The 23,783-nt window shown below is 37.8% G+C and overlaps 1 protein-coding gene across 1 annotated transcript in view; it reads right to left on the bottom strand.

Annotated features, from left to right (window-relative positions):
* Nucleotides 1-23,783, bottom strand: part of VWA8 (von Willebrand factor A domain containing 8) — a 183,209-nt gene that overhangs the window by 3,407 nt on the left and 156,019 nt on the right. The window contains exons 38-44 of the mRNA XM_066545030.1: nucleotides 20,500-20,608; nucleotides 19,607-19,763; nucleotides 16,790-16,898; nucleotides 11,977-12,102; nucleotides 9,999-10,157; nucleotides 2,255-2,353; nucleotides 849-1,087 (exon numbers count right to left, since the gene is read on the bottom strand). Coding sequence (XP_066401127.1) covers nucleotides 849-1,087; nucleotides 2,255-2,353; nucleotides 9,999-10,157; nucleotides 11,977-12,102; nucleotides 16,790-16,898; nucleotides 19,607-19,763; nucleotides 20,500-20,608 — 998 coding nt within the window. The remainder of the gene's footprint in view (nucleotides 1-848; nucleotides 1,088-2,254; nucleotides 2,354-9,998; nucleotides 10,158-11,976; nucleotides 12,103-16,789; nucleotides 16,899-19,606; nucleotides 19,764-20,499; nucleotides 20,609-23,783) is intronic.

The raw sequence follows: 23,783 nt of genomic DNA, 5'->3' as shown, positions 1-23,783 counted from the left end.
CACAGGATGCTCTGAACTTGCTGGCTATAAGGGATATCTGCAGGATCCACAAGCCAGTCTCCTCCCTGCCACAACTCAGGAGCTACAGCTTCTCTCCAGTACATTAATAATGAAAATAGTAAAAAAAAGATGCATGAAAACTCGCATGTGACCTGTCAATGTGCATTGGCAGCCCAGAAAGCCAAGTGTATCCTGGCTTTCTTTCATCAAAAGCAGCACAGCCAGCAGGGTGAGTGAAGTGATTCTGCCCCTCTACTCCACTCTGTTGAGACCCCACCTGGAGTGCTGTGTACAGCTCTGTGGTCCTCAGCACAGGAAAGACATGGACCTGGAGCTGGAGTGGGTCCAGAAGAGGGCCACAAAAATGGTCAGCAGGATGGAACATCTCTGCTATGAAGACAGGCTGACAGAGTTGGGGTTGTTCAGCCTGGAGAGGAAAGTCCAGGGAGACCTTATTGAGGTCTTTCAATAAATAAAAGGGGCTCATAAAGACATAGTAAGAGTTTTTACCAGGGCCTGTAATGACAGGATAAGATGTTAAACTGGAAGAGGGTAGATTTAGACTGGATTAGACTGGAGATATGGAAAAAATTTTTGCAATGAGAGTGATGATGCACTGGCACAGGTCATCCAGAGAAGTTGTGAAAGATGTTCCTGCTCATGGCAGGAGGGTTGGAACAGATGATATTTAAAGGTCCCTTCCAACCCAAACCATTCTATGATTTTATGATACTTTGACCAAAACCTTGGCGCAGAACAACAGCATGGGCAACTCACTGCAATAAAAGCATAATTTAGATTTATGCTGACTGAAAGCAAACAGTACTAGGCATAAACCAAACACTTACCTATCTGCCTGGTCTCCCAAGGATCCTATAAATATGGCAAAAGCATTGACTTGAGAGTTGGTGGTCAAGACCTGTGCAAACCTCGCTGGCGGGATCCCATAACGCTCTAGGTTTGCGTCACTTAGGACGATAACAAAATATTCGTCCGCCTCCTCCTTGGCGATTTCCCGAATGGCATGTTCTGTCCCTTCCAAGGTATGGTCCCCACTCATGCAGAACTGGGCGTGGGCATGCATGGTCTGTGTGCACAGCATAACCACGTGGAAACACGTCAGATGACTTTAGGAACAAGCATTCATTTCAGCTAGCACAGGAGGGAGTCAATATTCAGTACTGCTGTATTAGGGGATCCATCAGAAATGCAGACAGTGCTCCAGATAGAAAAGAAGATGCAGCTTTTTGTACATAATATGTCATATTTTAAGACAGGCAGCACTTCTTAAAAATGCCAGTTGGTCAAACAATCAAAACCCACACAGGGACCTAATTAGACTGGGCCTTAGGGAAGGTAAAATACTTTGGTCAGCTGCAGTTTGAGTAGATACATTCCTATGTATTTTAAGAAGAAAACAGGTTCCTAATGCTGCAAACAGCTCCTGCATGTTCCTAATTTGCACTGGACTTCCAAATCCTAGTAGTGTCTTAGTTATTATCAAATATCTGATTCCTGACAGTGGCAGTCACATTTAAAAATGATAAAACATTTTGTTTGAGCTGTTACAAAACAAATACACCATATTCATCAATGAAGCTGTTACCTATGTAGAAGGCCAGGAATTTTAGATGTTACTAAATCAGGTTCTTCTAACCAAAGGACCTATTTCAAAACTAGTTTTTGAAGGAAGCTCAGATACATGCTTCCAGCCTATCAAGCTGCCAACCACGTAAATCCTACAATATACTTAGTTTTTCTTCATCCTACTATAGAAAAATTTTGGTGAATACATTCACTTTGCCATTGTGATTTAACATGTTTCCAATTTAGCACTGACACATTTTCCCAATGCTACTGTGATGCATTACTTCTTGAAGGTACTACGCTAAATCACTGACCTGGGATCCCTCTGCAGTTTTGAATGAGTCACTGTGCTCTAATAATATCACATGATTTGGGCAGAGCTATCTATATCACCATATAATCTCTGGAACTTCCCCTATCCTTTGACAGGAAGTCAAAATGACACATTTAGGGCGTAGAAGTCCAGAATAAGGCATACCCAGCTTCTACTATTTTGGCACAATTTGTTTTCTGCCATGTCTCTATAAGGTCCTGTATAAATTTAAGGAAATACACAGATTTTGCTTTCTTGTCTTTATTTTACTATCCTCATGTTTTGTATTCTGTGACCTGCCTACAATTTTATCTTTGCAATCAGAAAATCTTTAATTACCAGCATCAATTTTACCTTAAGAATCTCTAATCTTTGCTTATTGTTCTTGGGAACTTTGTCACTCCCAACCAAGGCGATGTTGAAGCCATCTCCCGAATGTCCAACAATGTCGTACTACAAGAAAGAAACATCATCAGTCACCTGTTAGTCACAAATGGCCCTTGGCTCACTATGACATAAGACAGATCAAAGGCAATTTGCAATTTTCAACAGAAGACCCCAAATACTGTTCCCTGTTTCTGTCTATGAGCTGTTTAAGGGAACTACTTGCAATTTCTCACTGACACGAAAACATAGGAAAGAATTGCCAAATAATGAAATTAAGGAACAGTTCCTTATTTCCATGATCTGTTTTTCACATCATCCCACCAACTGCAGAGTGGTGATGTGTAAGATCAAGACCTTGCCCTCTCACATTGTCCATGTATTTCTTTTAAAGCAGCAATTCTCATCCTCTTGAGTCTGACAAACAAGAAGCACATTGTTTGAGAGTAGCTCCTATGTTTGATGAATCTTTTTGGTGACCTCATTCTGCTCTGAAAAAAAGAAGTATTACAAATCCCCTTGAAAATCAGCACTCCTTATTTTTGTGCATAACAGATCAAAGCCATTGCTGAAAGTATGTGGAGAAGTGAATTCCAAGAGCCCCTGTATGTTTTCAAAGGAGATAGTGTGCACATCATTCTCCTGTGAGATGCTGCAAAACTGACATGTAGAACCACAATAGTTCAAATATCCTGGTGAACAAATAAAGCAATATTGCAAAGGCCTCTGTTTCATGTGAGAGCTTCATTGTTGTTACATGAAAATCAAGACAAGCTGAGTTATGGCAAGGTCCTGACCTGCCCTTTGTGTTGTGGATGTGGCAGCCACGCCAGGGAGAATTCATGAGCAGGACAAAAACGGATTTAAGAGTTGCCTACACCAAGCAAGAGAGCACAGTGTACAGAATCTGAGCCCAGAGAGACCTGAGCTGGCAATTCCTCAACATGAACATGCCTGTATTCCCCCCTGCCTGACAGGGAGCTCTGATGCAGTATTTTACCTTTCTGTTTTCTTTTTTTCAAGTACTGTTACAGGTTCCTGCTGGGCTCACCATCCCTAATTCCCACATAATCATTTGGTAAAAGGCAGGTCTATTCCTCATAGTTTTTCTGTCTTTTCTTTCCTATTGAAAGACACTTTATTTTGTACAAGTCAGCTCCTAGAGAGAGGAGAAATGGCAGTCTTTACAGACAAAGCTCTTTTTGTTTCCACATCACTAATTTGCTTAAAAATGTATCAAAAGAAAGCTAGAGCAGCTGGAACAACACTTTTAAAGGTGACACCTCGCTCTGTTAAAGACCAAATGTACCACATACTGCAGATTATTTCACCCAAGGTAAGACCATTTTATGACAGCCCCATGTAAACCAGACTTCCTTCCCCTAGGAAATCTTTATATAATCTAGTCCCCACACAATCCCATTTCTTTCTGCTCCATTGGCTTTTCCCATTTCTGCTCTCTTCAACTCTTACGTGCCTAGTATTTGGTACCAAGCCTCACCTAAAGCTTGCTGTCTGCCACATACTTTCTCTTCAAAACCTATTTCTTATCACCAATAATGCTTCAGACTCTATGGATATGAAGACATGGCAAATGAAAATATACAAATTTTGAGAATAATGTTGGGGTTACATACAGCATGCTTCCTAAATAAAACAGGAATATATCCTGCTTAATAAAATCTGAATCACACACAGGGAATGTGTGCATGAGTTTTGTTTTAAAAATTAGAGACTATTCAAATCAGAGGAGCTAAATAAAGCACAGGTTTAATGGAGCAGAAAATATACAGTGCTCGTGGTTCTTATGCAATGTCAGAAATGCCCACACATCTTCAGGGTAGGCTCTTAATTATGAAACCTTGGACATCCTCTGCTGAGCAGTTTTGCATTCAGTATCACTTTTAAATCAACAAACTAACTATGTAAAGCAAAATGCTGCCATTCTCCTGTGTAAAAAGGCTGATCCCTTCATAGAGGGCTCCTTCCTGGATGTCTCCCACTGGCTGTCCTTGTGTCAGCTCTGCCATACTGAGTTCATGGGAATAAGCCAAACTTTGCTGTTTGGGAATATCATTGTGGTTCTTGACATACACTAGTAACAGACCAAGCTTTCATCTCAGTGTGAGTTTAAACTCAGTGTGACAGCCTGTGTAAGGGGAATTGTTGTATCTCCTGATGAAACCCTAGATGTTGACCCTACAGCAGGGCCCCCTCCACATTCTTGCACAAGGCGGGAACAGACAACCTGGTTACAGGCAAGGCGAGGCTGAAATGACCTGAACAAACTATTGCAGGCATGGAAAGGCATCCACCTGGGAACATCATGTCCTGTCTACTCCCTGCTCAGAGAGCTGCTTATTATTCTTTGTGTGTGCCCATGCATGCACCCGATACGATACGTGTGCTTATCTTCAGCAGATGTTATCAGTTTCCTTGTTTCTTTGCTGACAGCTTACTATGCTATTTGTGATTTCAAAAGGTTTGGTGAGGCAGCAGGGAAGAAGTGGCTATTTGATTCATCCTGACTGCTGCATTCTGGGTCAAGTAGGGCCTCCTGAACAGAGTGAGATCCTGCTGCGCTGGGGAAAAGAGGAGCTGAGGTCAACAGCCCTCATGTGCTGTTCCTCATGGTCCTCTGATCCCTCTGGAAGCCAAGTCAAGGACCAGGAGTAGCCAAAATCGAATGAGTGTGAGTTTGGTTTTGGGAAGCTCAGCTCCCCAAACTGGGAGGCTGGATGAATTCACAGCAAGGGAATGTAGCTGCACTGACTTGGATTGACTTAAATCAACATAAGACTGCAGGCTGGGAGACACTCCCTGGGAGGGGGGTTTGCCCAGGGGAATGTATGGAATATGTCACAATTTAGGAAAACAGAGTTTGGGAGAGGAGCAAAACTGGAGCAAAGAAGCTCCCTCTGAAGTAGCAAAGAAATAAAATCTCTCCTGCAGGAAATTATTACCTCCTCTTGATCTGTGTTCTAGTAAACGAACCCTTAGTGATTTCATATTTCCTTGGTGCACTCATTGTAAAGAAAAGGTGCAGACAGCTCCTCAGTCCTGGTCAACTTGCAACCCCAACACATGCTGGCACATGCAGACTTTGTCAAAACCAGTTTCCTTCCTTTCCAGTAGCTAAAGACGAGCACAGAAGAAGGGCCTTTTAAAAGCAGGGATCCAATCTAATGCTTTTTCTCCATAAATTCCCTAAGGAGGATTTATGTGGATGGAGTTACAAGTGAGAGAAAAGCTGTGATACAATCCTACTTGAAACTGACTTCGGTTGTCTTTTACGAAATTGCAAGCAAAGGCTCTCAGGACAAATCCAGAAGCAAAATATATTTGCCATAGTGCAACCTAATCGAAATAATATATTATTGTGGTACACCAGAGCTTGTTTTTCAATAGCCTCAGGTACACTGAGACAAGGACTGCTCTATTCAGGGTACACAACATGTAAACATGCATCTCGAAATAGCATCATTTTGTTGGTTTCTTTCCATAGGAAATGGTTAATACAATCTCTGTTCCACTGCCACATTTTGCACTGAATGGATGGTTGCTGCTGCCTAAAATGGGTAAAATGGAAGACTTTGTCTTCTGCAGCTGCCATGCCAAAAGGTTTCATTTCTGAAAGCATTTAAAAAGCTGAAAGAAGATGTGTGCTGAATGTAAAAGGCAGTGTGAATTAGACTCTGCTGGAGGGCTAGATCTTTATAAATTCATCTCTTCTTTGGACAACACCGAACATTCTATTTTTCTGAATTGATTTTAAACCTTTTGTTTATTATTTAAAATAACTATTCTGCCAAACATGTGGACCATTTCTTCTTTTCCTGAATTAGCAATGCTGCCTCTATAGTAAATTTTACAAACACAGAATGCTAAAAGAGGCATATAAAATCTTCAATATCCCTTTAATATAGCTATAAATAACAATTCAGGCTTTTCCTACCAGTTACATAATATGCTATTTACTGAATCACAATATTTTTAAGGCTTCATAAAATTGTTGTTGGATAATTTACTGGACATGCCTCCTCAATCTGCCATTATGTGTGCAAATCACACATAACGGGGATGATATAACAGTAACTGGGGATGATATAAAAACATACAGTTTGTGACAGACATAGTACTACCTCAGATAAAAAAAGAGAACTTCTGTGCATTGCCAAACAACTGGCACTTAAAATGGGATGTTCAGAAGATGGGCCTCCTCTTTTCCCCTTGACAAGGAATGATTCACTACCTGCACTTATGGGAAATGGAAGTAGGGAGGATGTCCCACATGAGCATAAAAAGCTGAAAAATACCTGCTGTACTTGTCTGACTTTATAAATGGTAACTTCATTACCTGCTTGGTGCAGTCACATACCCAATACTCAGCTCTTCTGTATAAGAAGGCAAGAAGAAACTATTTTCTACCTTCACTCAGTGCTGTTAAGATCATGAGACAATCAACATCATCCTTGATACCAAGGGGTACAACCCATGGGGAAAGCTCAGCTGGGTAGGATAAAACAGCCAAGAAAAAGCCCATCTGATTAATTCAAAACTGTATGTAGCAGAGAAGCAACCAAGCACCATCAGAAAGGTCATCCTGAGCAAAAGCCAGGAATTGCTTTCCAAAGTCTGCACTGCAGTTAGATAGCTGAAGAGAACTTTACTGTGTAAATCCCCTTTGCTTAACAAGCTAGATGATCCCCTTGGTTCAACACATGTTTCATAAGATTCCCCTCAAATCTGCAGCATATGTTGTTGTGAGCCATGCAGATGGGGCTACAGCAGGAACAGATAACAGCAGGTTATCTGAAGGCCAAAAAAGTCTATTTTTATAAAAACAGGGAAGAAGAGAATAAGGAAAGGAAGAAATAAAAAAGTGATAAACTGCAAATTTTTAATTGAACACTACAGAGTCGTGTGCTCTTTTTCAAATGGTTTCTCTCTTAGAGATGAGAAATGTGTGCTACTTTTGCAGACATACCAAACCTTCAGCTCTGTCCTGAGAAAAATGAGCAGCACCATGCAAAGTGTCAAGAGTTGAACAGAACAGAGTCAGTGATATTTTGAAAAAATCACTGCCTCTCCTGCTCTCCGAAGCCTGACCCATAGATTTTAAAGTCACAGAACTGAAGTGAGTTTGTAATGATCTTAACTAATTCTCCACAGTGTCCTGGCTGCATGTCAAGTTCTACATGTCATTCCTTTAGCATGCACTTGAGGGTTCTGGGTTCTCAACTTCAGAGCTGCACTGGAAACAAGGACAAATGGCTATCTGCCATTGTGTTACATCCTTTTCCAGTGTTATCACTTTCTAAGCCATCTTCCTCAGCTGTGTGAATGAAAAATAATTTATTGCTCAAAATTAGAGCAGAATGAACAATTGTCCCCTGGTCACCATTTCTGTTTTAGTCAAGGCTTTATCAGCTTCTTGATTTTTCTCTCTTCCACACTGAGCAGTCCTTACTAAGTAACTTGCTTAGTTACTTAGTCATTCCTTGTACAGGGACACTTCCATACCCTTTGCAATCTTTGTTACCCTCTTTTCTTTTTCATCTCTACAAGAACTTTTGTGAGATGGGGGAGCAAAATTGCACACATTACTCCTAAAGTGAATGCACTATGGATGTTTATAGCAACATTCTCATGTATTCTCCTTTCTTCTCTCTTCTTTCGTTAATAGTTTAGAACATTCTATTAACTTTTTTGACAGCTTGTGAGGACAGAGTGTTCAAAGAGCCCCACAACATAATTACAAGACATCTTTGTTGGGCACCAGTCTATAGCTGGGAGTGAGGACTAACAGAAAGCTGAGACTTTCTCACTGTGTACTTAAGATCAAAATTATTTTCTTCCACCTGCAATGCTTTACATTGAAAATCACTAAACATCACCTACCATTTTACTTCCCAGTCATCATTCATGGCTAGGTCCTTATCCAACTTCTTGTAGCTGGATTTCCCTTGTTACTTTCTCAAATAGCTTCATATATTTAGCAACTTTTGTCACCTTTTCATTCCCTTTAACAGATCACTCATGTATATACAGAACAACAGAACAGCATGGCACAGATCCCACCACAGCTCCACCACTAAAAAATGACCACTTAGGATGTTTCTTACATTTTTAGCAGTATTTTGTTTATCCAAAGGATTTCTCTTTTATCCCCAAAAGCCTCTGCCAAGGGACTTTGTCAATTGCTTTTGGCTGAAGAGACTCTACCAACCAACCAACCAACCAAACTTGTTTGTCACACACATAGATACCTTACTTCCCTTTTCAAAACCATGTTGACTACACCACAGTATAGGATGTTTATCCTTGTGCCCACTACTTTTCTGCGTGGATGATCCTGCATTTTGCCATAGTCATATCTGTATTGCTCAGATATGCCTGATTTACCAAGTTACACAAATCATGCTGCATAATTGCACTGCCACTGTAAATATTTGTCCTTAACTTTTCTATTATCAGTGAGCAGGAGATACATGAACAGCAGAACCAATAAAGCCCTGATTTCTAATTATTTTTTAAATTACATTTTAGTTCCTACGTGGTTTCTCTGGGCTAAGGTAGAAGCTTATGGTTACAGCATTTTCCTCCAATTGGATTACACAGCATCACTCTCTACCCAGCATATTTTCATTATGTTTTCAGGAATGTAGTGACTTTGGGAGCAAAACTATAGTTTCAAATTTGTGTGAAATTCTGCAACATGTTCCATTTAATAAAATTTAAGGGCAAGAAAGCATTACTGCTAAAGAAGATTGTAGCACATACCTTGTTTTCTTAGGAAAAAACATAACGCCTGTCTCCTCTTATAGACTTTTCTCTTGAAAAATAGATGTAGTATGCATGATTAGGCTCTAGAAGACATTCTAAAAGCACATGCCTGATTTTGTACATGAGATTCTATGGAAGCACAGAAACCTGTAGAATCATGTTGTTGGAGGAACAAGGTGAAGCAGACCTGACTGAATTGATCTGGATTAAATTTCTATTACATTTCTTTAGGAGATTTTATGTTTTGTTCAGATATATTTTAATTCTTATGTTTGATATGCTCTTCAGTAAAGGTAGTGGACATTTCTATTCTTCCATTAAACACAGTGTATGTCCAGAATTAGCTGGAGATTGCCATTCCTATCTTCTTTATGGCTAAAGAGACATGGTCTAGACCTTGTTTAGGCTTACTGAGACAAAATGAGCATTATATTTATTTACATTTCATTTGCAGGCTACCATTAAATAAAACCTAGTATGTTTCAGTACAAGAAATTATTTCTTGCTTTCAGTTAACTAGAAGAGAGAAGGGACAAAGAAGTTTGGTCTCTTCCCATGACCAAGTACTGCTGTGTGCACTCGGGGTGGATGGAAGGACATCGTATCTCTGCATGTCCTGAAACTCATATTTACTTGTATTTTGTAGGCTTCAGTGTTTCTTCTCAAAGAAACAGATAAAACCAGAAAAAAACCCCAGCAAATCTCACTAAATCAAAGTCTTAGATTGAATACTCCCCTGCTGAAATGTGTAATGCTTCCTACCCTCTCATTAGTATTATTTTTCAGGTTGCTAGAAATAGATTAATGTCTTTATTTCCTTGTGGGAATGAATAATATTCTTTGGCTAGACTGACTGCTGAAACACTTTTTCCAGTGCTGCACATAGGCCGTGCAATAACCCCAGAGCTCCCAGCCCAGCTGCAATTACCTTGAATTTGTGCTCATAGTTCTCAAAAGCTTCCATGACCATGCAGACGGCCTCCATGGAGCGCTCCAGGCGCCCATCCACGCCGTTGAAGCGGTACATGCTGCCCGAAACATCCACCACCAGGCGCAGGCGCTTGGGCTTCTGCTGGGGGCTCCCCGGCTGCCAGGGAAACACCACAGAACTCAACCCACCAGAAATGGGAAAGCAACAGCAGTAAAAGTAAAATATTCCAAAAGGAAACCCAATGCACTTTGCAAATCAAGAAAATTTTATCCAGTAAACACTGTTTGGTTTTGCTGTTGGAGCTTTTTTTCCCAAGAACAAAAAACCCAACTGTTTTTCTATTTCAAACCAGTTATCTGACAGATAACTCAGCTCATTGCTTCCTCTTACCTTCAACGACTGGAAACAAAATACCTCAAAACATTCCACACATGCTTGTCAGGAAAAAAATTTTCTGTTTCAGTTTTGATTCTTAACATTTTATTTCAGTAAAGAAATTCTCAAATTTGGCAGAAGGAGCTCTTTCTGCTCTTTTCTGCCATTTCATAATGGAAATGCTTTTCCTTGGCATGCAATACTAACAGTGACTGTATATGACTGTAAAAACTTGTCTGCTGAGGTTAATAACATTCCAAAAATGTTTGAAATCTTGTTCTGATTAACTACTAGTTCATGAAGTTCCATCGTCATTCTAATGCTGAAACCATTCTTTTTTTTCTGAAAACAAATTCCATCTGTTCTAACAATTTTTGGCACAGTACATTGAAGGGAGGTGTTTTATTTAGCATGCAATGAGATGTGTCTGGATTAAAGTATGAGGCTATTAAAGATGACCTGACAAAAAAACCCCAGTCACAGTATAAACAAATAGCTAAAATGTTCCTTTTACCTGTAAAGGATTTCTGTCCTTTTTTAATAGACTGTGGCATCCCTGCCCTCCCAGAAACAAAAGAAGGCCCATTAAATCCTATGTTTTTTTCCTAATGGAATTATTTTTACAAAGCCTTAAAACTGATACATTGAGTAAATACATTTTGAAAAAATGAGAATTGATGTTTCAATCACTTTTCCCTTACTGGTCTTTCACACAAGCAGTGGCAAATTCCATAAATCATTCAAAGCAACCTAAGGACCAAATAGCATAAAAAATAATACCAGGGATTTATCACATGTGGGTAGCTGACATGCAAAAAGATGCTGTACTCAGCCACGTAACAAAACCAACTTAGTGTACTTAAAAATTGCAATCTGTCATTAAGTATTACTGTTAAATATTATGGACTAGCCCCACTAGTTTTGGCCAGGTTTAGTTGGTCTGATTCAAGTGGTTTCTCTGTTGCTGACTCACATAGATCTAACTGCAAAGCCTTTTAAGGAATGGCTGAATCAGGTTATAGGACAGTCAACTTTATCATATCTTAATGGCTTTTCCCCACACTTTCTTTTCTATTATAATTTATATTCTTGTAAATCCAAGTATCTGCGGAAGTTGAAATTATTTTTGTACCAGGAATAAGGAAAATACATTTGTAAAGCACTTTTTTTTTAAACTTCCAAAGGGATCAGCATATTTGTTAACAAAAATTAAGCTAGTGAGAAAATATTTTCCTTTTTTCTATAAAAGCAAACAAAATAAATGTTTTCTTCTAATTGCCTTCTGATCATTAAAATACGAAACAAGGACATAAAAAAACTGTTGCACTGGATCAAAACTTAGCACTGCCTAGATTGGTGTCCTCCTTCTGAGGGTGGCCAACAGGAAATATTTATGCAAGACTATAAGAAGAGGTACAGCAAATTTTCCATCCAGTGGTTGCCTCTGTGCCAGGGACATCCCAAGCCAGAGATATTTTTCTGAGTTTCTCATCCATATAACCTACTCAATCTCCAAAGAGATGCACTGTACAGCCACTATGAAATCAGCAAACCGGTTAAGCTCTTCTCCACCTTACCCTGGTTCTCGTTGGACACTTACTTGTGGCTCAAGTTCTCCACGTCGTTTATATATGGCTTTTTCTCCTGTCAGCCCATCAATGATTTTGGCATCATCTAGCTCTCCAACAGCTTGGTGTCTCAGCCATTGTCTTTCTTTACCCTTGGCCTACAACCGAAAAGATGTGATGTGAGTGTGTGTCAGACAATGTAAGGCCTACTGCACATGACATACACGTTAATTTCTTTGTAATGATGTGATAGTCTTGGCGTAAGTCAAAGAAATCCAAAAATGTGTTCGCAGCTGTTCTGGTCTTCTCTGAAAGAGAAATCAACACTGACAAATAACATATTCCCTCTGTAACCTGGTCTTTTTTCAGTAGTTTCATTTATGGGAGTATAACTGGGAACTGCAAAAATGTTAACCCTTCCTCTTGCAAATATGCTGAAAATGTGTGTGGAAGAGCCTGTTCAGATACACATACAATTGAAGGGACACACAACCTGACCATTTGTTAGGTGTTTTCAATACACACAGAACAAGAAAAAGTCATTGGGTGACTTAAAAAAATAAACATTATCCATTTTATCCACTTTAGGCAATGGTAAATGGTTGCTTTTAAAACAGTATTAACAGTATAAACTAATTACATATTCAAAAAAACCTACTTTTAAAATCGTCATACTCAAGAGACAGTCCAATAAGCACTTCTTTTGTTTTAGTTGAAAAGACATTGGTTATCTACAGCCTGACTTGATGAAAATACATTACAATCCATGAACTCAAGCATTCATGGAACTCCTGGACGCAGAGCATGCAGTTAAGATTGAAGATTTAAGTGTTATAATATTATAAGCAACATATTTAGGCGTGTTTTCTAAGGTTAGCTTCATCATACATAAGGCAGAATAGGTTCATAATACATGAGATTCCCTAAAGACAGCAAAGTCTGTATATATGGGGTTTATGGTTTATTTAATTTGTTTAAATCTTCTTGTCAAAATTGCACATCCTAGTAGTAAGCCCAACAAGGAAAGACAATTTTGAATTTGTCTACAGATAATGGTTTTGCCCTCTCAGCAAATTTCTGGTCAGCAACTGGAGGAAAATCAAATATCCAACAGGACTCAAACTGCCTTAAACATTGACTTTCAGGAATGAAAATCAATTCTTCTCTGATGAGCAGGAAGTCTTATATTACAAATCCTCAGTAAACTGCAGGCCTGGGATTTGAAAGGATGAATCTTTATAGTTCTTTACAGGCAGGTAATGACTTGAGGTTCAGAGAATCTTTGATTTTGCTTTGGGCTAAATGTATGAGGTTTTGTTTCAGTGTTTCAGAAGGAGTTCTGGACTTCAGACTACTGCCTATATTTACTCAAGATTAATGGACTACTTGCCCATGAAAATAAGTGGGCAGAAAGACTACAAAGCCACAGAAAAATATTTTGATTAACAAAATCAAAAGCTTTACAGATGCTTCCTGATGGGAAGGAAAAACAATGTTTCCCAAAAAACATGGAAACCTCAGCCTTTTAGTAAATCACAGAAGAGAAAGTTGAAAATATTTCTGAGGTTGTGAAATCACCAATTGTGTTTTCTGATACATTTCCACAGTGCTGCAGTCAACTGAGCTTTAAGCCCCTTTGGCAGTGGGGCATCCATGAGTCTGTTTGTAGCACCAACTAGGAATTTCTACTATCATTCAATATGCCTGGGATGAAAGTTAAATTCCTTCTTCCATAGGATCACAGATCCCTTTGTTGCCTTCAGAGTTGCATAACATTCACCTGTGAATTCCTAGTGACCTCTATGTGTCCCACCAAAAAAACCCTTTAGTTTAAAAGCATTTACAATTTTAAGAGAAAACCATCACTAATATATATACACACCTTATTTTGATAATATATATACACACCTTTGTCTGTAAATGTCAGAGAAAAAGTTGTGTATGTGAAGTTATCACACCTAAATATGTAGCTTGTAATGGTAGAGGATGTATTAAACACTGCCAGCTGTGGTCTGCATTTGTTTCTGGGAAAACATTACACAAATGTTCCCTTAGCTTTCAGAAATCATGAAAATACTACTGACAGGGCACAGAGTTTTTCATATTTCCAGCTTTCCAAGCCATGCTTATTATAGGACTGCTACTATTTTACTGTTGCTGCTATGACCAGACTGTTCCTACATGATCTAAATCAGGCAGTGCCCAGCAGGCTCAGTAACTCAGGCTCAGGATTGCCCAGTTTAAATGTAGGGGCCTAAATGATGCTCAGAAGCTACAGGGACGGTTGCCCCTAGTTCTCTCTGCAATAATCAATAATCAGAGAAGTACTTTCTGGAACGCAAGTCACCTCACATTAAAGAAGGTCTTTCTGAGTGACTGACTGACCATAACCTTTTGAATTTGGAGTTCAAACAGACAAGCTTCGGGAGAGAGAAGAAAGAGCCCATCAGTGACAGGATTTCCTGGACTTCTGGCTTTGCTACTTCTACAGAAGATAAACAAAAAATTATGTTTTGATAATGTTGTTCAAAGAACTGACAGAGATCAGCAAGTTATAAAAAGCAAAATGAACAATGAAATTACATTCTCAGACTATGTTTATGTATCACTTTGAAGGATCTGCCTATTCAAAAAATTTCTTTCTGCTGCTACTAACTTTTGGCAAGTCATAGACAACGGGAACCATATCCCAGCCTCTTGATTCTAGGGAGGTAAAATTTAATCAAATTAATATATTTTAAACAAACCCACAAAAATAACAGTAAAAAGGCATATATTAAAGGGAATATACAGGTTAAATGAACATGGGCAACATATTTTGATTATGTGAACACAGTTTGAAACAAAGCAAACTCAAACTTTTTTCAAAAGCCAAACGTTTTCTACTGAGATGGTAAATTGGGATTTTCACAAAGTTAAAAACACATAGACAATCTGAGTTGCAAATTTTACTGCAATGAACTTTGCCATTGGTTTCTTACTTGAGATATGAGGAATGACTGACTGACAACAGAAAAACTGTTCTAGTTGAGAACTCAGGGTGTACACAGGACTATAGAGAAAATAATGGGAGACAGAGGCACAGTTCTTCATGAGGGCTGGATGAATTACCATGCTGAAGAATTCAAACAACTTTTTTTCCCTCTCAAAAATGTCACATGAAATGTGATGTACTCAGCTTCCTTATTAACAAAAGGCATTTTGCAACTAATCAACTCCTATTGTAATTTATCTTCATTTTCCTAGTTCATCTTCTAATAAAATCCTTACCGAAATCTATATAAAATTTATAAAGTTAAAAATTTTCTTTCACTATTGTTCTTATTCTTTGCCTAGCTCTTTCAAATTCAGTGATTTGTTTTATTCATCGTAAATTACATTTCCTAACTTTGTGGTTAGCTGTTACAGGTTTTAGCAGGAAGTTAGCAAAGTCTCATAAAATACTGCAGCTTATAAGACTTTGCCTTGATATTAAAATGACCTTTTTGAAAAAAGCAAGAGGATATGCCTCCTTATATTAAAATATGTTATTTTTTTATTATGGTTAACATGACCCCTGAATGTAAGGATTTTGACTTCAAGGGACAGATAAGACCGACTCAAAATTACTTCAAACTGAAGATCCATATATTAATTTCATACCCAGAGTTTGCTTCCAATAGCATATGTGCTAAAAATCCACCTAGATATAAATGTTGTAGACAAAACTGAGGTTTACATCCAATTTTTTTTCAACAGAGACCTGTCTTTATAAGCCAAAAGTCTGTGTCCTGAACTGAAGCACATATTAAGTACATGAATCACCTAATTATGCCCAACTTAAATGTTCATTATAGGAGGAGTTCTCTGAATTGGTACATTCATAATAAAACTGGCTAATGGTTCTTTGTGTATATATGTGATTATAGTAATGCTGTTGCAGCTACAAAGGTTTAAAGGTAAAAATAAGGCAAAGAAATATAACCCTTCTTACTTGCAATACCAGGGGATTAGCTTTCTTTAGCCAGGAGGAGGCTGTTTATCATACAGACTGATTTCTTTCTCTATTTCAGTTTTATTGCTTAAGACACAGCACAGTGATTAATAAACTTAGGTGTATATATACACTAGTGGTTAGTAGCCCTCAATAGAAATACTTATAATCAAATATGTCTTATAAGGAGTAAATCACTTTTCCTTTAATTTTCACTGAAGATTAGCAGATGCCTCCTAGAAACAATGCACTTACAATTTTATTTACCCTGTATATGAACATTAGTATTAAAAAAACCCAGAACAACCACCACTCCAGTTACCAGAAGAAAGGCAAACTGGTGGTTTTAGTGAGTTTCCACTTAGGAGATTTGGGCTATACCTATTTCTATTACCAAGAATTAAAAAAAATCTGAGAAAAATAAATGTTTTCAGCTGCATATGTTCTAAAGCTCCTAACTGTAGTAGGTGCCTCTTTTAACACCCGTAGCATTTGCACTTCACAGCTAAGAAATACTCTTGGACTGGAGGTAAAGAAAAAAACTCAGCTCTCCACACCACACCTTCAAAAATTCTTTTCATAATGTGTAGTAGTATTTTCTGTCACAAAACTGTGCTCCTGAGTAAGTAATCTTTGTAAGGTGTGGAACGGGAATAATGGAACATGTAGCGATGAGCACTGGGATTCATTCACATGTAGGCTGCCTTTTAAAACAGTAATATGAAACTGTTTTTCCTAACTGATTATAACCTGAACTTGCTTTTAGCCTTCAAAGGTATGATACCAGATGTTAACAGGATATCAGCAGGATAGTATTTGGGGCCTAATGCAATGACCTCCCTGTATTCCTTTATCAGAGAATCTAAGATTACCTGCAGATTGTCCAAGATGATGCGGAGTGACTGAACTTGACGTCGGACTGCTCCAGAGAACCTTTCGTAAGTTGATGCATCATATTCACTCATTTGAATCTCTTTCAATCTAAAGGAAAGAAGAAGGAGCAAAGAACAGTTTAGGAAACATGCATATCTTCCATTTACTAATGTAAACTAAAAGTTTATTTACTTGGTAACAGGGAAATTTAGACTGCAACAAGAACTCAGAAGAGATGAATCAGAGAAGTGGCAGCTGCTCTTGTGAATTTTTGATAAGGCAGATGTTCACCAATGTCTACAGGGACTGTATCACATTAAAACTAATTAAAGTTACTAATATATCACTCTCTCCTAATATTCTTTAAAGTTTGAGAAGTAAATCAGAGGTTCTGAAAAATGCGATCAAATTTGAATGGTTTTGTTGGCTAAGGTGTTGCTATCTGTACATAAAAGTATCACAAGTTCATTACTTCACTGTCAGAATATTTTAAAGATCCTGATTCCTGCTTCAACACAAAGGTTAAGTAAAATACTATAAAATCTGTCCTTGAAGACTTAAAAATAGTAACTGTTTCAAATACTTATCTTTGTGCTTCATTAAATGAAGAAACCTTGAAACAAAGAAGTTTTAAATGAACATGAACAAAAACGTGCTCCCCCCATAGAAAATGAGTCATGCACTATCCTGTCCAGAAGCCTGTAGCAGAGAGCACAACTGCACCATGAAAACAGATACATGCTTTCTTTATAAGCAAAGATGTGTCCATTTCAAGTTCTGTCCCACCTTTTGAACAGCATAGCTTAGCAGAACAGGTGAAATTCACCATTGGAATGTAACTACAGAGGTCCAGCAGTGAAGAATGAGCTAGGAAACAGGCAGATATGCTGGGAGTGCTCACCGTTCAGTATTTGCTGTGACCCAAAATCACTCAGAGAGGCAGCAGTCATGTACCTGCCCACCCCAATCCCCGTATGTGGCTGGGTTCAGTCCTGAGCTAAAACATATTGGCCTATCTGTTGGGCTATTGGCCCATATTGTACCCAGCCCATTTCAAACAAGCACTTCATAACAGCATAATCTCACAGTGTTTAAAAAAATACAGTGTTTTTCACTGAACTATAAACGAATAGTAAAGTATGTATAGGCTAATTTTATTTCTAATGGCAAGTTTTTATAACACTATCACAAGTTCATTGCCTGGATCATGAAGTATACCTGAGAACTGCTGTTTAGACCAACCCTTTGAAGATAATATTAAAATCAAACATCAAATCTTTGTTGTCTCTATTATGATGTCTTTTTCTATTTGAAGTTTTGCATACACATAGTCACTATAGGCAATTCTTATTCATTAGAGGCAGGAAAAAGTAACTTTTAGTGCTGCACATTTAATTTCATGAATCCTGCCAACAGAGTTCAGTATCTTCAGATCTATAAAAGAAACAAAAAGAATCTCAAATGCCATTTTACTTTGTTGTACTCTACATAAATCCAAAGTGAAAGATAGTTCAGAAAAATATAATGAAAAATACTGCATCTATTCCAGAATAGTTAATTTCATTTTTGTCAAATAGGGCAATTTAAAATATTTACCACGAGAAATACTATCTAGCCAGGAAAGCATCAATAACTTTTATATGAAATTTCTCCTCTCCAGATAATCCTGTATAAACAAAGCAGTGAAATCTGCAGTTTCCTTTTTCTTTTTTTTTTCTGTCAGCCTGAGGACTACAACCTCCCTATTTTTATCTGTTAGTTCCCACAATCATACAAGTGATACAGAATAATGATCCAAGTCAAATGTGGTTTCATAATAGGCTACATTTACAGCTGGTACATGCCAGCCCACTTGGGTTTTGCAGAACAGGAACGGTTACCTCATGTACAGATACCCAGATTTTACAGGGCATAGCTGTACTGTTCCCACAGCATTTAGCAGTAGCCAGGAATTTCCCCTTTTCTCTATTTCAGTAAATCACCACACAGGCAGTAGAAACTCATCAAAGCTTGCCAGGTGGACATATGCACAGACAGGTGTACAGTATCCATGACCATACATATCCATAGTTTCTATTATGAAGCAGCTCAGAAGCAATTTTGAAGACGTGGGATGCTTTTTTTAATATACAATACCAGAGATTGACTTGAGAGTTCAGTTGGTGGAAGAAATCTGAATCTCTGTGCATATTCTGGGAAAGAGTAACTGGTAATCACACATTACACTCATGCTGAGAAGACCTGCTGTTTGTGTTAATTAGCTGCTGAAGCTTAATAGTTCAAATTACAGAATCACAGAATATTCTGAGGTGGAAGTGACCCACAAGGATCATCAAGTCCAATTCTTAAGTGAATGGCCCATACAGGGATCAAACCCACAATATTATTAGCACCATGCTCTAACCATCTGGCTATAGAGCTTTCAAACAGAAGCAATTTGCTTGAAGTGGTCCATTTTGAAAGACACTTATTAAGTGATTAATTCCTAACAACATACAATCTGGATTCATCATAATTCAAAGAAATTTTCATATAATCTATTTCTTTTAAAAAAGATAAATATTTACCTCCATCTCCTTCTTCATCTAGCTATGTTTTACTTTACAAAATGGCACAGTCATTTTAACATTAATTCAATAAAACATTCCATACATCTTGCCCAGAACAGCTAAAGAACATGTGCTGGTAATCTCTGGTAAGTGATAATGAACAGGGTAAGGGAGCTGATAAATGCAGGTAAGAAAGAAAATTCTTTTCAGCCATCTTTTTCAAATTCTTCTGGGAAATGGAAAAGCAAAGAAAGACTTTCACATTACCTCTGTTTAAAGGCCTTTTCAGCCATCTCTCTAGCAGCTCTCTTAACTGCCTCAGGAACAGCATCCTTTTCAGCTTGGGACACTTGGTAAACCCTGTGGCCAGCATCCAGTCGATATGGCCCACCTTTGCCACCTAACCCAGCAGTGTCTCTCCCACCTAAGATGGTTGAGACAAAAAACCATTAGGAATAAACACTTGATAAAAAAATAAGAACAAATTTTCTTTAAAGCTTCCACTGTCATCTACACACGTTCCAAAAATGTTGTTAACAATCCCCAGTTGAAATATTTATAGTCAAAGGTTTTCAAAACCTAACAGCTATCATGGTAAACAAGAACTCCCATAGAATACTTGTGTTTATAGCTCCTTGAGACTTGATTCATAATGGTTTTCACACTGTACAAAGGGGAACCACAGAACATATAAATCTTGAACATCTCTTCAAAGCTCCTGGTCCCAGACTCTGTCTTCTCCCTAGAATTTGTTGGTTTAGACTGCTTCCAAATCACATTATCTTGTGACCACTGTCATGACTTACTAGAATTAGGAGGTACTTTGCCTGTTCTGTGTATCTCTTGCCTACACTATCTGAATTTTTGCAGCTACAGGGACATTTAAGATAATGACTCAGCCTAGTTGCTGTGATTGCAAGCTTCTCGTTCTCTGTAAAAGGAAACAAAAAAAAAATTGAAGAAGAGATCTGCTACATACAGTTTAAGTTAGATATTGCAAATACTTCTTTCCTTTTACTGGCAATAAAGCAACCCTGTATTGGGTAAAATAGATCAGAGGACAGCTTTGTATAAAACCATTTTTGACTGGCACAGCATCTTCCTTAGATATCTGTCAATGATGAATTTAAAAAACCAACGAAACAAAAACAATGAAAAACCTGTTCCACCAGCCCACATATTTCCACCAACATGTGGCATGTTGGCTGGATCCACTTTTCCATGTTTGGGGGTGCTGACATCCAAACCACTTTCCCTCTCAATGGTTATCTGTAAAAGAGAGAGAGAATATTTCTTAGTAAATATAGTAAATAGTAAATATTTCTTATAGTAAAGAAAATACCCTAACAACCTAATAATAACCACTAGGTGTGCTGAGCAGCTGTAGCACCAGCATTAGTTCAATACATGCAACATTCCACCTCGGAATAGAGCAGAGTAAAACAGGGCTCCTGAGTGGCACATTAGACTCACACCTGAACTAAGGCTCCTGCCACATCTGAGCCCCTCTGCATTCTGTTCATATCCACACCAGAAATTGCTTCCTGATAACTGCCCAACATAACTCAAAATCCCCCTGTAGACAGAATCACCTGCAGTTCTAACACTCCTCAGAGTAATGTACATCCACAGCACTGCACATCGATTTACACATTCCATGTGCACCCAACTGCAGCCCCACATTCCCTCTGGATGAGTAGATTGATGTTCCTTTCATGAACAGTAAATAAAGAAATGAGACTGGCCAGCAAATGGCCAGTTCAAATGACAGGCTCATGGAATTCTCAGCCCTGCTACCTGGACCCCAGAAGTTCTGCCATGTTGGGTTTCCCAGATCTGTCTGCTGACAGCACTTGTGGCACTGACTCATGGCACAGCTGGACACCAACAGCTGCCAGATGGTCAGGGCTGAGTCACTTTAGGCTGGGGCTGGACTTAAATGGGTGACTGAAGGCAAAAATACTCCTTCCCATTAGGAACTCTAAGTCATGTAGTAAATCAGTGAATCATGTGTGAACTGCCCCTTACTAATCTTCTGTAATTTAATGCCACATTATATTTTTTTAATGAAACCTAGTGACTGAGATAGAAAATTATTGTCTCTAACCACTTAGAATTAAGTTTCTTTTATCTACCATAACACATTTAATTCTCCAATGAATTTAGATGTCCCAATAACTATGATTTACTGCCTTCTCAGAAGTTCACTGGCATTATCAGGGTTTTCACTGTAGAGCAGTGAATTCACTGTTTTGCAGACTCAACTTCATGCTGACATGAATTCCACACATGTTTTTGAACTGAAAACATGTGCTCTAACAACACTGTCCTGGCAGCTATTCAAAACATCATTTTCTTTCCCTTTACAGAATTTATATCAATTCAAAGAGGTACAATACATCCTCTGTGAACCATGTCATTAGTGTAAAATCAAGATCTAATCTGCTAAATTACATCCATTTAACATTTGTATAGGGAGAAACATGTAACCACAACAGCATGCTACCCTTAGGGTTATATACTTTTTTTAGTTTAAGAGATCTCCTCTAAAAAAACCACTCTTTTTTTTTTTTTGCATCACTGGTAGATTTAAAAACTATCAAAAACCCTGGTTAACAAAAATTGCTGAATTTAGTTTAAAACAAAATTATAAACACAAAATGATAGTTTCAGCCTCATGAAACAAACTATTATTCTATAATGAGAAATATGAAATTAGGCAAAAATTTTACATCTTCATGTTTATGTATTTTTAATAGAAAAATATTTCTTCTTCAAAAGAAAGTTCTATGAAACAAACATAACTATAACCAGTGATGAAAATGTCATATTCTATTTTTGTCAAGTTTTTCCACTGAAAAATTCCACTAAACATTTTGAAATACAAACATTGTTTAAATCTTCAGTGAAAAGGTCTGTAGACAAAAGAGCTTTGGTGCTCACAAAACTTTCTGAAGTGTAAGTTGTTCACAAATAGTGGTTCTAGTACACATGCACTAGAAAAGTTTCTAGTATAAACTTATTTTCAATAATATTGATCTGATTAAATCTGATTAAAGCAGGTATTTGTAACTTGGAAATGGCACGTGGTTAATACAAAGTCTTCAATCTTATAATGAATTTTTTGCTCTCTCTTCTTGAAAGGACACCAAACATCCAACATTTAATTTCTGTTCAAACTTTGAAAAAAAATTGGTTGAGAAAGAAGAAAAGAAACAAGGGCCACAATCAGTCATAGCTTCAGAATGTGAGTTGTTTGCTGTTTTTCTTTTTATGTATAGTTAATAGCTGAATGGATAAAATAATTGAAAATTCAATGATACTGGAGTGGAACATCACCAGCAGATGTGTAAATGTCATGCCAGTGAATTGCAGCAGTTTCATCTACTTTTTTTTAAAGTATCACCTATGCAGACAAAAGGTAGTAGAATTTTCCTAACTCTGAATAATTTAACAACCAATTTCTATTAGCACTGGTTTGCTGGAGTAATTATTTTTCAATTTTACCATATACTTAGAAACTGCATTATATTAGCACATCGCAGAATCCTCTGAAGAGAATCTTTGGATATACCTCTCTGGTTTTTCTGTGAGCTCTTAGATAATTCCCTTACTGACTTTTCAGACTTTTCCCCTTCCCATTCCCATATGTGTGGAAGGTAATTTTACAAGTTTCAGGGTAATTTTACAGCTAACAAATTGTCTCTACTCTGAAAGCACCTCTATAAACTAGAAGTTAGACTACCAAAATACAAATATTAGAATTGAAGATATATTTTACAAATAAACAGTAAATCAATGAGCCTTGACATGAAATCAGAGGGAGGATCAGGAAAAAAACTGATGAGAAAAACTTTCAGATAATGATAAATTCTTCAGCATGATGAATATAAAGAGATGGAAGAGCCATAGGTAAGTCACCCCTCTGAGGACTGGAGGAATTCTTGACATTAGAAACTATTGGAAGGGTAGATTTAAGGGGGAGAATCCAAAACTGGATGGATTAGGAACTTGAGAAACTGAAGATCACTCAGCAGGAAATATCTAGCTTGTCTAGAGTGAGAAGGAAGATAAGAAAAACAAGTATTAAAAGCAGAGAAAGGACTCAAGAAAACCTAAAATCCACACTAGCTTTCCCAAGCTTGTCTCACTGTAATTTCTACAATGAGTTTTCTATTACTGTTATGATGGGTATTTTTCAAATATATAAATTATTTCCTTGCTTAAAAGCTGACCTATCCCCTCCTGAATATTTTCCATTTGAATCTAATTGCAAGACATCTAGGAACCTTTTTCCTTTCAAAAAGTTTTGATTAATCACCCCTTCTTGAGAGAAATATGTGCTCTTCCTAGCAATACATGCACTGAAAGGCACTATTCATTAATGCACCATTGTGCAGATTCCATACTGCCTGGTGTGCATATTATGGCTTTGTGAAACAAC

The sequence above is a fragment of the Molothrus aeneus genome, chromosome 2 (assembly GCF_037042795.1).
Source record: "Molothrus aeneus isolate 106 chromosome 2, BPBGC_Maene_1.0, whole genome shotgun sequence".
NCBI lineage: Eukaryota > Metazoa > Chordata > Aves > Passeriformes > Icteridae > Molothrus > Molothrus aeneus.
The sequence above is the reverse complement of the archived record's forward strand: the minus strand, read 5'-3'. Positions and strand labels throughout refer to the sequence as shown.